The sequence below is a fragment of the Macrobrachium nipponense genome, chromosome 1 (genome assembly GCF_015104395.2).
Source record: "Macrobrachium nipponense isolate FS-2020 chromosome 1, ASM1510439v2, whole genome shotgun sequence".
NCBI classification, from domain to species: domain Eukaryota; kingdom Metazoa; phylum Arthropoda; class Malacostraca; order Decapoda; family Palaemonidae; genus Macrobrachium; species Macrobrachium nipponense.
The window spans coordinates 175,125,708-175,142,442 of record NC_087200.1 but is presented as its reverse complement, the minus strand read 5'-3'; the positions used below and the strand labels follow the sequence as shown (position 1 = coordinate 175,142,442).

The window sequence follows — 16,735 nt, the reverse complement described above, 5'->3', positions numbered from 1 at the left end:
GATTCACAAAGTTTATGTGAATCATAACAGATTCTAACAAGTTCCTGGAATTAGTTTTGTTACCAAGTATTTGTGTTGTTTTAATCTGGTGTTTAATTCTTTACTGGTCTCACTTAAGTGAAATGAACCTCAACCCATACATGGAATTTTTTTTATACAATATTGCTTTCTTTTCAAGGGCTGATTTTATAAGCATATTTTTTATATAATAACAACAATAATATTATAATAATAATAAGCATTTTTTATATTATAATATAATATAAAAAAAAACATGCTTATTGAAAATAGACCCCGAAAAGATGGCAATATTGTACACAAAATTCCATGTATTTAATTTGATTTAATTAAACACACCAGATTAAAACAACACAAATACTTAAGCCAAGGATGTATAACTGCCATGGCTTATGTGCATCAGTCGCTAACGCCCTGGCCTCTCAATTGAAAGACTGGTGTCCAGACCCGATGCGAGTCACATTTATATATATAATGCAATACGCCTTAATTTTATTACATATTAGTTTATTAATTGCATCACCTTCTCCAACATTCCAGGTGTCTGTAGAATTATGTGCATCCGTAATATTTCTTGCAGCGGCGTCACTGTTCAGTATAATGGAGGTACAGTAGCTCAAATTTATGCCATTTTATCGAATGCTTTTTTCTCAACCATTTTTCCACATTCTTTCTCTCTCGGAGGACGTTGCGTGAAGGAAATGAGTAGAATAATGACATTGATTATTAATACTTATTCAGTCAGAAGTACAGTAGGGGAAGGGGAGTTATGAATCTTATGGTTTTCCTTGTCCTTTCACATTTCCTACTATTTCGTAGTTTACTGTCATTTAGGTAATCACATGTTTGAATTACCTTTCTCAAGTGTGTGCATTGTATATATATAAATATATATAATATATATATATATATATATTTAGTATATATATATATATATAGTATATATATATATATATATATATATAGATAGATGGATAGATAGATAATATAGATAGATTAGTATCATATGTAATATATATATATATATAAAAATATATATATATCATTATATATATGATATATATAATACTATAGTATATATATACAATGCACAACACACTTGAGAAAGGTCATCAAAAACATGTTATTACCTAAAGACAGTAAAACTCCGAAATAGTAGGAAATGTGAAAGGACAAGGAAAACCATAAGATCCTAAACTCCCCTTCCCCTACTGCATTCTGACGATAGATATATAATATGTCGAGATATATATATATATATATTAGATATATATATATAGATATACTATATAGATCTATATAATAGAGATATATATTAAGATAGAGATAGTATATATATATATATATAATATACATATATATAGTATATAGATATCTATCTATCTATATATCTATCTATCTATCTATATATAATATATACATATATATATTATAATATATATATCTATATATATATATAGCTTTATATATAATATATACATTATATATATATATATATATATATATATATATATATATATATTTATATACATATATATATATATATATAAATATATAATATATATATATATTATATATATATAATTCACTTGACATTATGTGGATGGCATGTGGAACTAGATATAAATCCTGACTGGTTAGATCTTTAGTTAATTTAAGAGTTCCAGTTCAAACGAACATACAGACGGCAAAGAAGAAATAGTAGCACCTGACATGAAAAAGAGGGAGCCACAAACTCACTTGTGACTGTGAGGGTTCCTCTTATTAATCTTGTTTATTGTAAGGTGAGTTCTAACCTTGGCTTCTGAGACACGAAAGGCTATATTCCTTACAAGCTAAACGTTTTGCATATTTCTTTTTCAAATAAATGAATCAGGTTTGTATGTTCATAGGCTATTCTTACAGAAGCTGTCTTCTGTTAAATTTTGTAAGTTGTATTTCCTTGCAACATTTTAGATTAACCTGCTTTTTTTATGTATGTTCAATTGACAGCACGAGCATTTTCCCACGGACGAACGGAATGTACGTTTCTTTATGCCATTCAATTTGTTTTCGAAGCATTTTCCTGTTGGACCAATAGAGAAACTGACATGATTCGGTATACACTTTCTTTCCTATTGTCAGAAGAGTTTTTTATGAATTGACTTTTTCAATGTATTATTGTTTTTAAATGTTACATTAACTCAAGTTCTTAAAGAGATGAGGAGTTTATTATTATTATTATTAATAGTCAGTATTATTATTATTATTATTAGTCAGAGGATTTTTTACTTGTTAATTTTGATATCCAATAGAATATTACTTAATTACCATGTGTACTATGGAGACATAAATTGTAAATACGGGACTCCGAAGGGTGGCAGAAAGTGTGATTTTTATTGTAATACTCTGATATTTATATCCTTTTTTTTATCCTTCAGCTCAGCTCACATGTGAATTTAGTCGTGATGAAGTTCTCGTTGAAAATCTTGTAGAGAGATCTGATGCCAATACCTGGATCTTTAACGGTAAGTTCAAATTCAGAATTTCTTCTGGAAATATTCAACAAATCTTAGCTTGAATCTCATTGCTATCTGCTGCTCCCTAGAATAGATTTGTATGCCCAGTTAACACAGAGGAGAAGATGAGACGCGATGTCTCGAGGCTGCCATGAAATAGCAGACTCTATTCTATGAATGTGCATTTCATTACTGTGAACCCTCCATATTCGTGGAAATCTCTCTGGAACTATAGTACCCTCCATTATTCACAGAAAATTCGGTTATTCTCGGTCTTTTTCTATAAGAAATATCCACAAATTCCGGTTTTTTTATCAGTTTCATCGTAAAATGCACTTTTTGGGATAAAACTATTTTAAAAAACCAGGTATGAACGTTTTAGTGGGTTTTTCTTGAGTTTTAACCAACAAAATAGGCAATTTTAAGCATTTTATCGGGGTTTCAACTATCTGCAGGTTCTATGTATTTGCAGGGGTCTGGAACCCATATCCGCGAATACGGGGGAACACTGCACTACATAGATTAAGAGCTAGTTACTGAACCTCTGATCTCCTCTATCGTCTATAGCTTAGAGCTTCTAAATAGCAGTCCCTGTACAAAACTAATGCTCCGTTGAGGTACCGTCATACCCCAATGCTAAGTTCCCCTAAGGACTTTTATTTCCTCAGTTTAAAGAGAATGAAGCTATATTTTTCCTTGGTGTGTTGTTCAGGATACTTTGTGATGTGTGTGTCTTCTTCTTCTTCTTTCTCTACAAGTATGTCCCTATTTGAGGTCACTGTAATGGTTCTTCAACACACTCTTCCATCTCCTTCGGTCCAGTGCATCCTCCTCGCTCAATCCCAACTCCCTCATATCTCTCTTCACACTTTGTGGTGTGTGTGTGTGTGTGTTTGTACAAAAGCTGGCTCTTACATACATAATTTATTTGTTCTGGAAGCTCTCGCGAGAGATAGCAGGACTTTAACAGACCTTTCTCTACAGCCACTACGACTACAACAACTCCAGCTGCAACTACTACAACTACTTCTGCAACCATAACAACTACTCCATCGACTTCTTCAACAACTACAGATACAACTACAACCACCACAACCCCCACTACTACTGACACAACTACAACCAACACAGCTCCCACTACTACTGGTACAACTACAACCACCACAGCCCCCACCACTACTGATACAACTACAACTACCAAAACTTCAACTACTACAACTACAACCACCACAACCCCAACTACAACTAAAGCAAAAAGTAATGATTCATCCTAATCATTTATGTTATTTTTTATAATGATTAAAGGTCTCCCAACATACAAGTACCTCTAACAGTAATGATAAATAGTTTTATCAATAATGATATACTTTAATTCTTTAAATCTCTGTTACTTTAATCATCGTTTAAAGGTCCAAATAGTTTTATTAGCTCAGTTGGTGTCTCCTATCACTAAGTAAGGTATGATCTTTAATATAAGGCAAGCCTTTAAATGTCATCAAAGTATTGCACATCTTTCCAAAAAAGTCATTTGTAAGATGAATCAAAATGGTTCATATGAAATTGTAGCAGAAATTCAGGAGTCATGTGTATAGCACCAAGTGGAAACTGATGTTTGCTGATTTGTTTTTCACTTTAGCTTGCTCATCATACTACGTTATGTTTAATGGTTCCTGCTACTACTTTCACTATAATAATTGTTGGAATAAGGACTGGGTAACTGCACAAAATGATTGCAAAACAAATGGCAGTGAGTTGGTCAAGATAACAAGCCAAGGGGAGAATGACTTCATTAAAGGTAAGTGTACAAAGTTTATTCTGTGTGTGTGTGTGATTGTGTTTGTGTGTGCATGCTATTTCCTCATTTCAGCACTAACGGAAGTCCGTATCAATCATGACATTTAGCATACTGTATCTGAATACTTTCTGACATCTTGTACAGTTATTTAACCTCTGCTTCCCACCAACAGACCAAACTTCAAATTCCCATTTCTGTTTCTTTGCAGTTCTTCCCATATTATTACTTATTTATTTATAATAATTCCCTTCACTGGTATCTGAATGTTTGCAAGATGAATGTTCGAAAGTAGGTTGGTGTGTGTACAAGGGCACTTGTTAATGCAATTATACAAACTGAACATCCTTGCAGTATTTCGCAGTACATAATATTAAGTCTGTATACTTGACATATTAATTTCCCACAACGGACAACGAAAAACCAAATGAAGGAAAAGGTAAATAATAACGAAGTAAAATACTGTGAATGTGTTAAAAAGAATGATCCCGACTATAACTACATAAAAAACAGAAGTGAAAACTTGATTATGAACACAAAACTTCGTGAACCTGGGATTTTCTCTCAACCAAAAATGAAAGAATGTTGTGGTCTGATCTTCTGCCTTTCTAGACTAACAGTGCAGACGCATGTGAAAGGAAAAAGAAAAACTATCACAAATTTTTGCAAGAATTCCAGGACACAGTGACATCAAAGGTGACTAAACATCCGCACTGAAGCAAGCAATCAAACATTCTCTTTGTTTCTAGTGCAGCTTGCTTGATGGGATTCCTTTGTTGCAAAAAACACCTAACCAATTGCCCTGTGAGTTAGTGTGCTTAATGGCAGAGAACATGCACAGTGCAAGGTGACACATTCTGTGGCAGGATATATAACGATAGAAAGAATAACTATAATTCAATGGCGAATGGAGATACAACATTCTTCCCTTGAATCACTTGATCATTCAGTGTAATCCACACAAACATATTTTGTATAAGTGGTATAGTAAAGTGAAATTCATTACTCAGTGGTGATGCAACATTGCCTTTGCCACCCAGAGGGTGGTAGTGCCATCAGTGCATCTCATGGGGTGCACTGTAGTTACTACTGAAGGTTCTTTGCAACGTCCCTTCTGCCCCTAGGTGCGACTGCTTCCCTTCCTTATACTGTACCTCTATTCATATTCTCTTTCTTCCATCTTACTGTCGACCCTCTCCTAACAATTGATTCCTAGTGCACCTGTTTTGAGGTTTTCCTTCTGTTACACCTTTCAAAGCTGTATACTGTCAATTTCCATTTCAGCGCTGAATGGCCTTAGTTGCCCCAGTGCTTGGCCTGTGTGCCTGAAATCTATAAATGAGTCAACATTACCTTGCCTGCTCACGGATTTTGTAGATAACTTAATGCTTTGCTTAGCATTAGATGTTTAGTACTCACAGAATACTATTTCTTTCCAACAGGTAAAGTAAGTAGCAGTGGCTTCTGGACTGGACTGAATGACAGAGCAAAGGAAAAGGACTTTAAATGGTCTGTGGACAACAGCGCTGTTGAAGACAATGGCAATTATTCAAGGTGACTTTTATGTGCTAGATTTTGTTTGTTTGTTGTATATTAAATAAAGCAAGATTTACATATTTAACAAAGTATATGGAGAGAAAAACTGTAAATCTGAATAGCATTTAACCACCCTAGCAGGAGACTGTCGGGATGGTAATTTTAATTGGATATATTCAAAAGAATCTCCAATATTATCTGCTCGCGTAAAATATCTCATGTTAGGTGAAATTTCTCTTTGTTTGTTAGTAATGCATACATGTGTACAAATGAAGAGGGTTGACGAACATTAGCTCCATCTTCCCAACATCGGCCATATTCAAAGCAGAACACACCCAAGTATTTTTCCCAGAGTTAATGCGTGAAATGGGAAGCTGTAGTGCCTGTTAGCCACGTCTTCATTGAGCTCTTTAACACTGGATCCAGTGAAACTCATGATACATCCTGTAGCATTCAAAGGTTTCCAGAATGCTCCCGTGATAAACCAACTTTTTTGTTACTCATGATAAAAATGTCCATAAAGTCTTTCCCGGATATTAGACCTTTATTACGCACAAACCATGTTAGCTAGAGATATAAGGTTTTCTTCAATTTCAACAACAATGACTAAAGTATTTTTTTTTTACATTACTAATAAATTTCAACATGTGGCCCCTTTGTTGCACGGAGTATGTCTAAGCAAAATTCAATCTCACTCCAGGTATTTTCCAACTTCTCCATAGTTACATTGCTTTTAAGGTCTCAACATTAGGTACTGGTGCACTGTACGCTTTATCCTTGATATAACCCCATAAGAAAAAATCAAGAGGGTGAACATGGTGGCCATTCTGTCGCGCACAGCAACAAACGAATGCATCAATTAACTGGGTCTACCGCTTCTCTCACGGAGATGCATATTTCCCAAGTCTGGAAGAGTTTAGGGATGGGGAAAATTAGGACCAATCAAAGTGCGTGGAGCTGATCCATGACATCGCAAGCCACACCTTTTAGCTACACCAATTTTCCCCATCCCTAAACTCTTCCAGACTTGGGAAATATTCTACTGTGAACTTTCTATACCAGGCTTTAATGCTTTTAGAATCTGGTGGATCTCGTCGATACTCATTTCTGAACTTACGTTGAACTGTAACAGGTCATTTTGTTTCGCGGTACCATAAAACACACTGGGCTTTCTCCTACAATGACACCATTTGTGCTATTCTTGACACAGCTGGCAGATAGAGTAAACAAAAGAAACTTCAGTAATTGCTCAACATAATGTGAAAGTTGTACGGTCATATCCACAATAATTTTAGTTAATAATTTTATTAATCAGGGAATGACTTTATCGACACCCTGTATTATACACTTATGATGTACCTATTATTCCCAAATGTAACGTTGACACTTCAATGGCAAGGATTTTTGCTCTATGGATTTCAGGAGAGTAATGAAACTTCTCTCCTTCACAAATAGGCCATTGTAGCTTCTAGTTTTTAGTCATTCTTTGACATTATGTAGTCTTGACAATACAAAGCATTCACGATATTCAGGAGATGAATGAACTCCTTTTATTTTTGGTTATTATGTTATTTATGTACAAGAACATTAAAACCTACACAGAGAAAGATGTAGCGAACATTTGTATACATGACTCATCATATTTTTAATGTGAAATATTAACGTCATTCTAATCTTAATTGTTCATTACTTTTAGCTGGGCAGTCGGGCAACCAAACAATTATAACAATGGACAAGACTGTGTTGTGATATATTCAGACGGTACTTGGAATGATGATGATTGTTACTCGGATCACTGGTAAGAATACTAATCTCTGAATTTCATAGTTGCAACCAAGTTACCTTCTACCATATATATGACTAGAGTCTTATGAGAGAAAGAGAGACAACGGAACACGTAACTGATAACAGCAAAGTGTCTGTCTTGTACAGACTTAGATCCCCTTCTGACCCCTCTTTTCATTGAGACAACATCCAGTCACATTTGAAAAGCTCATAACCTCCGGTCCTGGAAGATTGTTTATCGTTCCAGAGACATTAAATCTGAAAATAGTGCATCCAGAGGAACCCTGTCCACTTTCCGTGCTCTGCTCAAATCTTTGATCTTGAAACGTCTGACTCGAAACAATGACGTTGTGTAAGAAATTCGACGGGATAATTGCCACTGCCTAGTCCTTCTTCTTCTTTCCCACCGTTATTCCTACATTAAGGGATCGGTTACCTGATGCGCCTTCCCCTCTGCATGCATCAGGCATGGCTTATTGCTTGTCAAAGGGGTTTTTACGACTGCATGCCCTTGCTGTCGTCAACCACAGTTATTGGCTTCGGCCTCGCCTTTGACTGAAAAGCCCACCTGTAAGGCAGCAGTTTCCACAGTTATTGGCAGTGGGGCCTAGCCTTTTACTAAAAAAGTACGAGTGCAAGGCAACAGCACTCCTTTCAGTCACCTTTTACGACACACAGGACCTACAGTGGTAGTATTCTTACACCCCTACCACAGGGATATGCCACTGCCTTGTCCAGTGGTTCCCAAATTTGGCCATACCGAGGACCTCCAAATATGATGAGTCCCAGCCGAGGACACTAATAGCCAATCAAAAGTTATCATTACCATACCGGGGGTTGCTACGTCATAATTCATTTGAAAGTAAGCTTATGTTATAAATAATGATGTAAGAAAGATGTGCAAGTTAGCTGCTTGCGCACCAAAGTGTCAATAACACCGACACTAGGATGATAGAGAATTACGTATACTCTGTTTTTTTCCATCGGTCCACCCGCCTGTGGTGTTTGTGTATGGTAACACTGCGTCCCAGGCTTTAGATAATTACGCTGTGTGTAAGTTTTAGGTAAATAAAAGGATATCTGGGTGTACATTTGCAACTGAAAAGTTTTAATAGTTTACTGTATGGGAATTACACCGTTAATATTCGAAATAGGATATTGTTATTATTGTTGAATGTAAGCTGAAGGTAACTATCTAAAGCCCGGGACACAGTGTTACCATACGCAAACACCACAGGCTGGTGGACAGATGGAAAAAAACCTAGTATAGTTTTGTACATTTTTATTGTATATATATATTTTTTTCTGGAGTTGAAAAAATATAAATTTTTTTCCTTGTGTCTCAGACCCCCTAGGCCCTTCTGGACACCCAGGGGTCCACGGACCCCAGTTTGGGAACCACTGGCCCTAATCCACTCATTTTTTTCATTAATGAATTCGAGTGGTAAAGCCGGATAGATGAAGCCGTAATGAAATATTGACTATGGTAAAGGGGTCTCTCTCTCTCTCTCTCCATCTTAAAACAAAACAAATAGTCCAGACGAAATTGTCAGTTATCAAACTTGTATGGTATTTGTTAGATAAAAATGGGCACTTTTATTTGTAGAAAAGAAATATAGTTAACTTCAGTATGCATGTCTTTTTATAAACTTTTATACATGAGCCATACTGTCTTGTTTTCTCCTCACATGACATATTAGAGGCTCTAATGTTTGTTTAAAGCAATTTACCTTCTACAGCAACAGGAACCTCAACAACAAGTCTTAACTCCTGATGTAACCATTGGCTAAATGTGTTTCATCAGACTATTGTTGGAAAGACTTGAGAGTGATTTGTTCTTGGTGTGTTCCCTTGAAGAATTTTACTTTTCCTTCAGAAGTGTTTTCTTTTTCTTAAAACAACAACTTTCTTTTCAGCTACATCTGCGAAAAACCAGCCTCTTGAGATGGACTAACAACATTGCCTCTGTAGAAACAGTTCTTTGCAACTTGCATAGGTTGCAATCTGCACTGCACAAGACAGGATGTCATGAACTGGCCCTCCTAGAGGTATAACTTAACAAAGGAGGGTAACTAGAAGGGAAATATATACATATATAGTATTCATTTTAATACATTCTATTCAGTGATGATATTATCTTGAGTAGAAAATTCCTGTTTTCCTGAGACACTGTGAGTTGCACACAAGTTGCTGTTTTGCTCTCTAGTTCCACAATCAAATTGAAGATTGACTCGATTTGGTCAGCTGAGTAAGTAGTACCCAAGGTTTTATCAACTCAGACGGGATTAGGGAGCACCATTTACCTACTTTTAGTGGTTAGAGTTTGTGATGATATAGTTAAATCACAGAAATTAATAGGATTGATTTTAAAAGCTAATTATGACCATTTTAATTTGAAGAAGGCACTTAGCTTCACAGAGTTTAATAGTAAATTTTGCTCTTGTATGCACTTAAAAAAATGATTGCACTGTTAAATGAATTTCCACAAATGACAAAATCTTGAGGCCAACAGAAAATCACAGAAGACTAATTGTCAACCAAAGATTCGTTTATCATGAGGTATGACCGCCTGATTTTGTAGAAAATGCAAATAGTATCTAGCAAAGTTCCTTCTGAGAACACCACACCAGTTTGATGAATTTTCTGACAATAGATAAGTATTTTAAATGTGACTGTGTGTGAATTTATACACTTTTGAGAATGAAGATGAAGAATGTGAACAGCTTGAGCCTTTTTTTATTATTATCTCACTGTGTTTTGTTATAAATAGGGAAAATTATTATAGGCTAACCCTTTTGGACTGCAATATTCACAGAAGCAATGAGTTTGCATTTATTTGCGCTATAACACTTAAGTTAAGAAATCGGCATTCACATCATTGTTTTTATGGGCATTACTGGCAATATAGTCTTGAATATATCCATGAGGGAATAAATGTTATTAGGAAAATATACAAGGGATTAACACTTCCTGATATTGTATTAGACAATGCAATGAGATTGGCAGAATAAAGGACTTCTTACAGTGATAAAACAAACATATAGCATGAACAACATTCTTGTATCAGAATATTGTAATTACTTGAAAGACATTGTTAATGTTCCTGTGAGGGGAGTAATTTCATAAAAATCCAATGTAATTTATATGATAAATTCCATGTGGATCAAAATGGTACATCACTGGAAAAGAGAATTAAGCAGCATCAAAGATGTAAAGATATATACAGGAGTATGTGCAATTTTTTGCTCATGTTAAGAGACAATAATCATGATATCAACTTTGATTAAGATAGTTTATAAAAGAGAGTTTAATATGAATGTATATATATCAGCCTAGAGATGTATAAGTTTTGATCCACATTTCCACAGATATATGTGAAAGGTAAAGATTTTAATGATTGTAGTCAAGTCTGGTCCAAATAACAAGAAATTATATGATTGTTATTTTCCCCCAATAAATAATATCTGCATTTGGTCTCTAGCGAAGAGGATCAATGAATAGCTCACCCCTCTCTCAGTCTAAGAAGCTCCGCCTACTCTTCATAGTAGTCAGCTAATTTTTTTTTTGAAGCTTCCTAGATACAAGAAGCTGAGCAAGACCTTATCCTATGTTTCTTTTATCCTTGTGGTAATTTGTTTTCAAACTTCACTTGTTCCTGTCAAAATAAATACTGCCCCAGTAACTCCTTCTATCATTTTCCACCAACGCGAGAGCTGACGTTTATTGGTCAAAATACAATATAGTGGCTCAGTCAATTCATTTGTCTCTTTTACGAATCTTTTACCTGCCAGTCTTTTTGGCAGAGAGAAATGCAACAAGGTGGAGGAAGTCAAAGGGGCAGGTATAGGCATGTGTGTCATGAGGTCAGGAATCGTGAGTTTAAATTTCATTTCATGAAGAAAGCAAGAATGATTTGCTGAAAGGTGTGTTAGAGTTAAGTGAAAAAAATGCTGGACGTAATAAATGGACGAGAATATTTGGGAATTATACGCACTGAGATAAAAAGTAAGAAAATGTTAACGTCAAGAATAGTTAAGGAACAGAAGGAAGGAAAATACAAACAAGAGAAGATAGAGTTTATGATAATAGACCATCAGCAGTCACTTCCTACCTGGCTAGAGCAAATTGCCTCCCCATAAACGATAAGAAAAAGCACCAACGAGGACATATTGCGTGAGCGTTGTGCAGGGTCAGAAGAAGAAGAAGAAGAAATTGTAAAAATAATTGGGGACTTCTTGTTTAAGGAGGAAAGAACAGAGGAGAAGAAATACTGCACAGAATGTGAAAGACAAGAGACAAGAGCTGAAAGACCACATAAACGGAGATGAAGGAGCTCCGGAGGTCCCGATACATAGGAAATATCCGAACTGAACTGGTAGACCATAAATGAATTTCAGAAGATAGACAATCTAGGTTATCGAACAAGTTTGAAAATGCCAAGTTACACAGCAATTTGTGCGTTAAGATTTGAATTAGGGGCCTCTTCCTGCCACTCAAGAGATAAGAAGAATAAACTATTCTACCTGAAACATACATTTGAGAGTGGTGGAAATAGGCTCCTATATGAGATAACGATGGATAAGTATGGAAAAAGAAAACCTGGATAATGCTAGTAAAAGAATATATGAAAGAACTAAACATAAAATTAAGTAAAACTGAAGCAGTTAAAGACAAACAGTTAAAAAAAATAATAAACAACTGGGACAGATAAACATGGCAGAAAGAAATGAATGAAAAGTCAACATTAAGAATCCACAGAAACTATAAAGAAAACGTAAGAGAAGAAATCTGGTATGACAACACTGAAAAAACAATGCTGATCAGTAGGGCCAGACTAGGTTCACAAGGATTATAGAAATAGGATAAAAGAAGATACAAAATGTTTATGCTGTGATGAACAAAATTAAAATTTAGAACCTTTCTTACTTTACTGTCCAGCGTACAATGAGATTAGAATTGGTAGCTGCTATACTCTTATTGGTAGATCGACTGAGGGAGGAAGTGGAGAAGAGAGGACATAATCTCTAAAAGAAATGTGGTATTTCAGAGAGAGAAAATTCAAAGGAGGAGTAAAACAAGCAAGGGAGCAGTTTTAAAGACATATCCCGCCTACTACTACTAAGGTTAACTATTTGATATTTTTTATTTTGACCATTATTGCTTAGTATGTCTTGCGTGGTGAGACTTAAAGGACCATCAATAAAGCTGGAACTTTTTTCTCAGACTTTTTTATTTATTTATTTTCTTAATAAGAATATCGGTTACATGATCGTGATTATTATTATATAAAATGAACGTGACCGATTGTAAGGAAGCTCTTAGACATAAAAAAGGTAGTGACATCTTGTTAAGGTCATTACCCTTATCCATATGGAGGCATCAAAGTGAATCCTTCATTGTGAGTCTGTGTGTGTAACTTAATTGTTCTTTACGACAGAGTGAAAAAGAGAGAGAGAGAGAGAGAGAGAGAGAGATCCCACTGATCTCTGGTGGTGTGAAATCTGCCTGTCGAGGCCCTGTCTTTTCAATCTAAGGTATGTTATACATTCTGATTAAGTATTGATTTCTCTCTCTCTCCAGCAACAACCCAGACCAATCGACTGGCAGCTGTGGCACTTAATTCCCACCTTAGGTCAACGGAGACATGCTAATTATATTCCCACGCTGTTCTATTCCTCATCCAATTCTTGAGCTGTGGGACAATTTGAATACCACATTAATTACATGTACAAAGGCGGAACACATAATCTAGAATTCTCAGTATAGTGGACAGTTTTACTTGGAAAGCCATTTAGGTTTATTATTTAATCAGTATTCATAGACAGTGAAGAGATCTGGGTGGATAAGACCCCTAAAACAATCGCACTTTGAGTTTTGTAATGGTTCAGCTACATTCCTTAAGAGAACTTGCAACAACAGGCTTACGTTCAAGAGGTGAGATCAGTACAAAAAGTAACATCATCCACCTATGTAACTAGTTTGTTTTCTGAGGCAGACCTTACATCATGAGTACCCAGTATTATAAAACAGAAGTGAACCAAGATGACTGCCTTTTTTAAGAACCACAGAAGTTACATTGTAGTAATACATAGTAGCTTATGTGCCTGCCAACAACTAAGCTTTGTGGTTTATTAATTAACAATTCAGCAGTACCAGGAGATAGTGCGACAACTTCCATTTGTATGAGTTTGGAAACTAGTCTACTGGAATTAACACGGTCAAAAGCAGAGCAAAATACAAAGACTGGGCATTTCTATAAAAAAAAAATGAAACTGGAAAAAAGTGCATCACAAACACAGGTTCTGTAAACTAGTAAATAGACTATTATTTTCAGCAATGGCATTCATAAATTTGTCATGATATGCTCTGAGATATTCCTCAAGTGTCAGAAAGCTCAGCTAAATTTAGAATTCATTGTGGTCATATGTCTTTCTTTTGTAATAAATATACCATCATTTTTTTCCCATAAACTACCTATGGCAACTTTTTCCTCATTCATTGTTTTATATTGCCTTATATTTTAGCTGAATTACTCTGTTGTGGAGTTTCATTTTGGGTTCCTGAATTATTTGCCACAGAGCAGCAGCAATGGCTTTTCATTCAGCATTTTCATTAACAACTAAAATCCAGTCATATTTAGGGATGACAGTCTTGGGGAAATTAGCATGTAGTGACCAGTAAGCCCAACTGAATAAAATCCTTTATGTGTTTCACAGTCTGTTCAGCAAGCAGCACATGCAGCGACAATAATGGTTACTGCTACAGTGTGCTGAGCAGCCACGTACGCAGTGGTACAGTGTTCTCTGAAGAATGCAGTGGGACAAATTGTTCCTGCTGCATTGAAGGTAAGAAACAACCTTGAGTGAGATGAATTTTCCTTGTAATTTTAATTTCTGGTTTCTTATTCAAAGATTTCAAGATTTTTCTTTTAGTTGTATCCTAAATGTTGAGGAATCTTGAACACTTGTCTTCTTCAGGTATAAAATTTCTAAATTTGTATTTAAAATCATGTTTCAGAACAGCAAATACTTTCCCCCTAAAGGGAAGTGGGAAGCTCTCATGCTTCTCTGTTTAATTGTCAAAAGACAGTGAAAGGAAGAAAACTGAAATATACTATTGTTTTTACTTATAATAATTGGCATATTAATTCTCAGTAGTCACTGACACAAACCGTGATATTTATATACTACACTTTACTGATCTTTCAGAATTTAGTCATTCAAGACCATCCAAGTAACATTATCATGAGTTTATTTTATTTAGATGGGATATTTTGGTATCATAATTTACACAGCAATATTTGAAGAGTTTTCCGTGATTATTTTATGAATCCATATCATCATTATCAATCTATTTATTGCAAATTTTTATACAGTTTTCACTTAATCTTATGAACAGTCTACTATATCATCTGTTGCAGTGTAACAGTGAATAAATCTAACTGAATGAATTGTTTCTTGAAGAATTCAGAGTTTGTGGAAATGACTGTACGTGCACAGCTCAAGGGGGTTACTGCTACAATGAATTAAGTGGCCAAGATTGTAATGACATCATTGATGCAACACTGTGCTCTGGTGCAACATGAGCTGCTGCCTTCCTCGTAAGTAACTTTCCCTCAGGAGGATTTTCATGAATATTCCTCTGTTTTTATTTAAATTATTCTTTCTACTTTTTCTCTTGACAACCATATTAAAGACAGTAAACATTTTTTCATTTTGGAAGACTAGAAATGGAATGTTTTTCCTTCTGTAAAGAAATTTTTTCCAAAGATAAGTGAATCTTGAAGAACCTTTGTCCTCATAATGGAAAATGTGAAAATCTAAATATATCAGAAGAGGCAAATATTTCCCATTTAACGAAAAGAGAGACAGCTGGATGCTTGTCTGGCCAACTGTCAGAAACGATTAGAGGAAGGTTAAAATGTGCAGTTGTTCTTTATTCATAATGACTGATTTAATTTTCAACAGATGCCTAATACTACCCCCAAATATTCAACATGTTGTTCCTTCCATATTCTATAATCTTTGTTATATTTTGCATTTCTGATACTGAAAGATTTTTATGTTTGCCATTGCGCTAAACTAAAAACTGCATTGAATGCCAGTCATACCTGAGAGGACAATTGAGATGGTTAGTCAAAGCCTAGTCATGCTACATACCATCCAAAGCCTAGAGGAAGGTACTATATTTATTGTGCATATTCACATGGGGCCAGCAAGAAAACGTTTGGCCACAGGCTGCACATCACTAAATGTAAACTTTTGAGTTTAATACCCTTTAATTATCAGTTACTCAAAGAAAATTTAATACATATGCACTACACATCCTTTTATTATTTGGGTATTAATATTATTAATCTTTTCTTATTTCATTAAGAAGAATGGGAATTTATATGCTGCAGAGCTTACACTGTGGTTCTTCAGACAGTAGTCGAAAAAAGGAGGGGTAATTCTTAGTGAGGGTATCCTAACAGACAGGCTTTGGGAGTCATTACCGTAGTCCCTCATGGCATGTTGGTAATGGAGAGGAGAATTGAGGTTATATTGATTAAAGAATAGTGGCATCTCTTCTCAGGGCACAGCATTTGTTATATTTGTTAATAAGATTGCTGCTAATGGCAGGACTATTCTTCATGAGATACGGGGCAGTCCTCTGATCCTTATAAGGTCAACTGTTGTGTCTTCTTCACCAGACATTACACGAGTCAAGAGGATATTTTATAGGACTGTCTCGTCCTTCTTGTAGTAAGTGTTTATATAGCCTCTATGAAATAGTCATATGGTCCTTTTGCCCTCCTTGGGGACAAAACTCTCCTGATGGTACCACTTGTCGATGGCATTCCTCGTCACTTGTCAAGCTCTGTGAGCAGGATCCATTGGCACCAACCAGTCAGCACCTCTGGTGCTTGGCCAGACTCGCAGCCGATTGTAAAGCTCTCTTGGCTGTGATAACCAATAGAAAATCTTCCCATATTTTTTCTAAACCCATTTTCCATCATCAATAAGCTATATAATTATTCCTTGTGCCATTCACCCTTTGTAAATGATAGCATGAACTACTGCAACGTTAGGTTAATAAGTGAACTTCTGTTAGCTTCTGTATAGTT

At 35.4% G+C, this 16,735-nt stretch overlaps 1 protein-coding gene across 1 annotated transcript; it reads left to right on the top strand.

Moving 5' to 3' along the window:
- The first annotated feature begins 572 nt into the window (after positions 1 to 572).
- Positions 573 to 15,214, top strand: LOC135219007 (uncharacterized). The gene is made up of 7 exons (XM_064255442.1): positions 573 to 624; positions 2,439 to 2,525; positions 3,501 to 3,773; positions 4,153 to 4,311; positions 5,751 to 5,849; positions 14,346 to 14,474; positions 15,093 to 15,214. The coding sequence occupies exons 1-7, from the start codon at positions 573 to 575 to the stop codon at positions 15,212 to 15,214; spliced, it is 921 nt and encodes a 306-aa protein (XP_064111512.1).
- Positions 15,215 to 16,735: the final 1,521 nt, after the last annotated feature.

Excerpts from the sequence above, each read along its gene's own strand:
- LOC135219007 (XM_064255442.1), top strand. The coding sequence starts at position 573 with ATGTGCATCCGTAATATTTCTTGCAGCGGCGTCACTGTTCAGTATAAT. Across the intron at positions 625-2,438 it reads CACTGTTCAGTATAATGGAG|CTCAGCTCACATGTGAATTT; the intron begins GTACAGTAGCTC and ends TTTATCCTTCAG. Across the intron at positions 2,526-3,500 it reads CAATACCTGGATCTTTAACG|CCACTACGACTACAACAACT; the intron begins GTAAGTTCAAAT and ends CTTTCTCTACAG.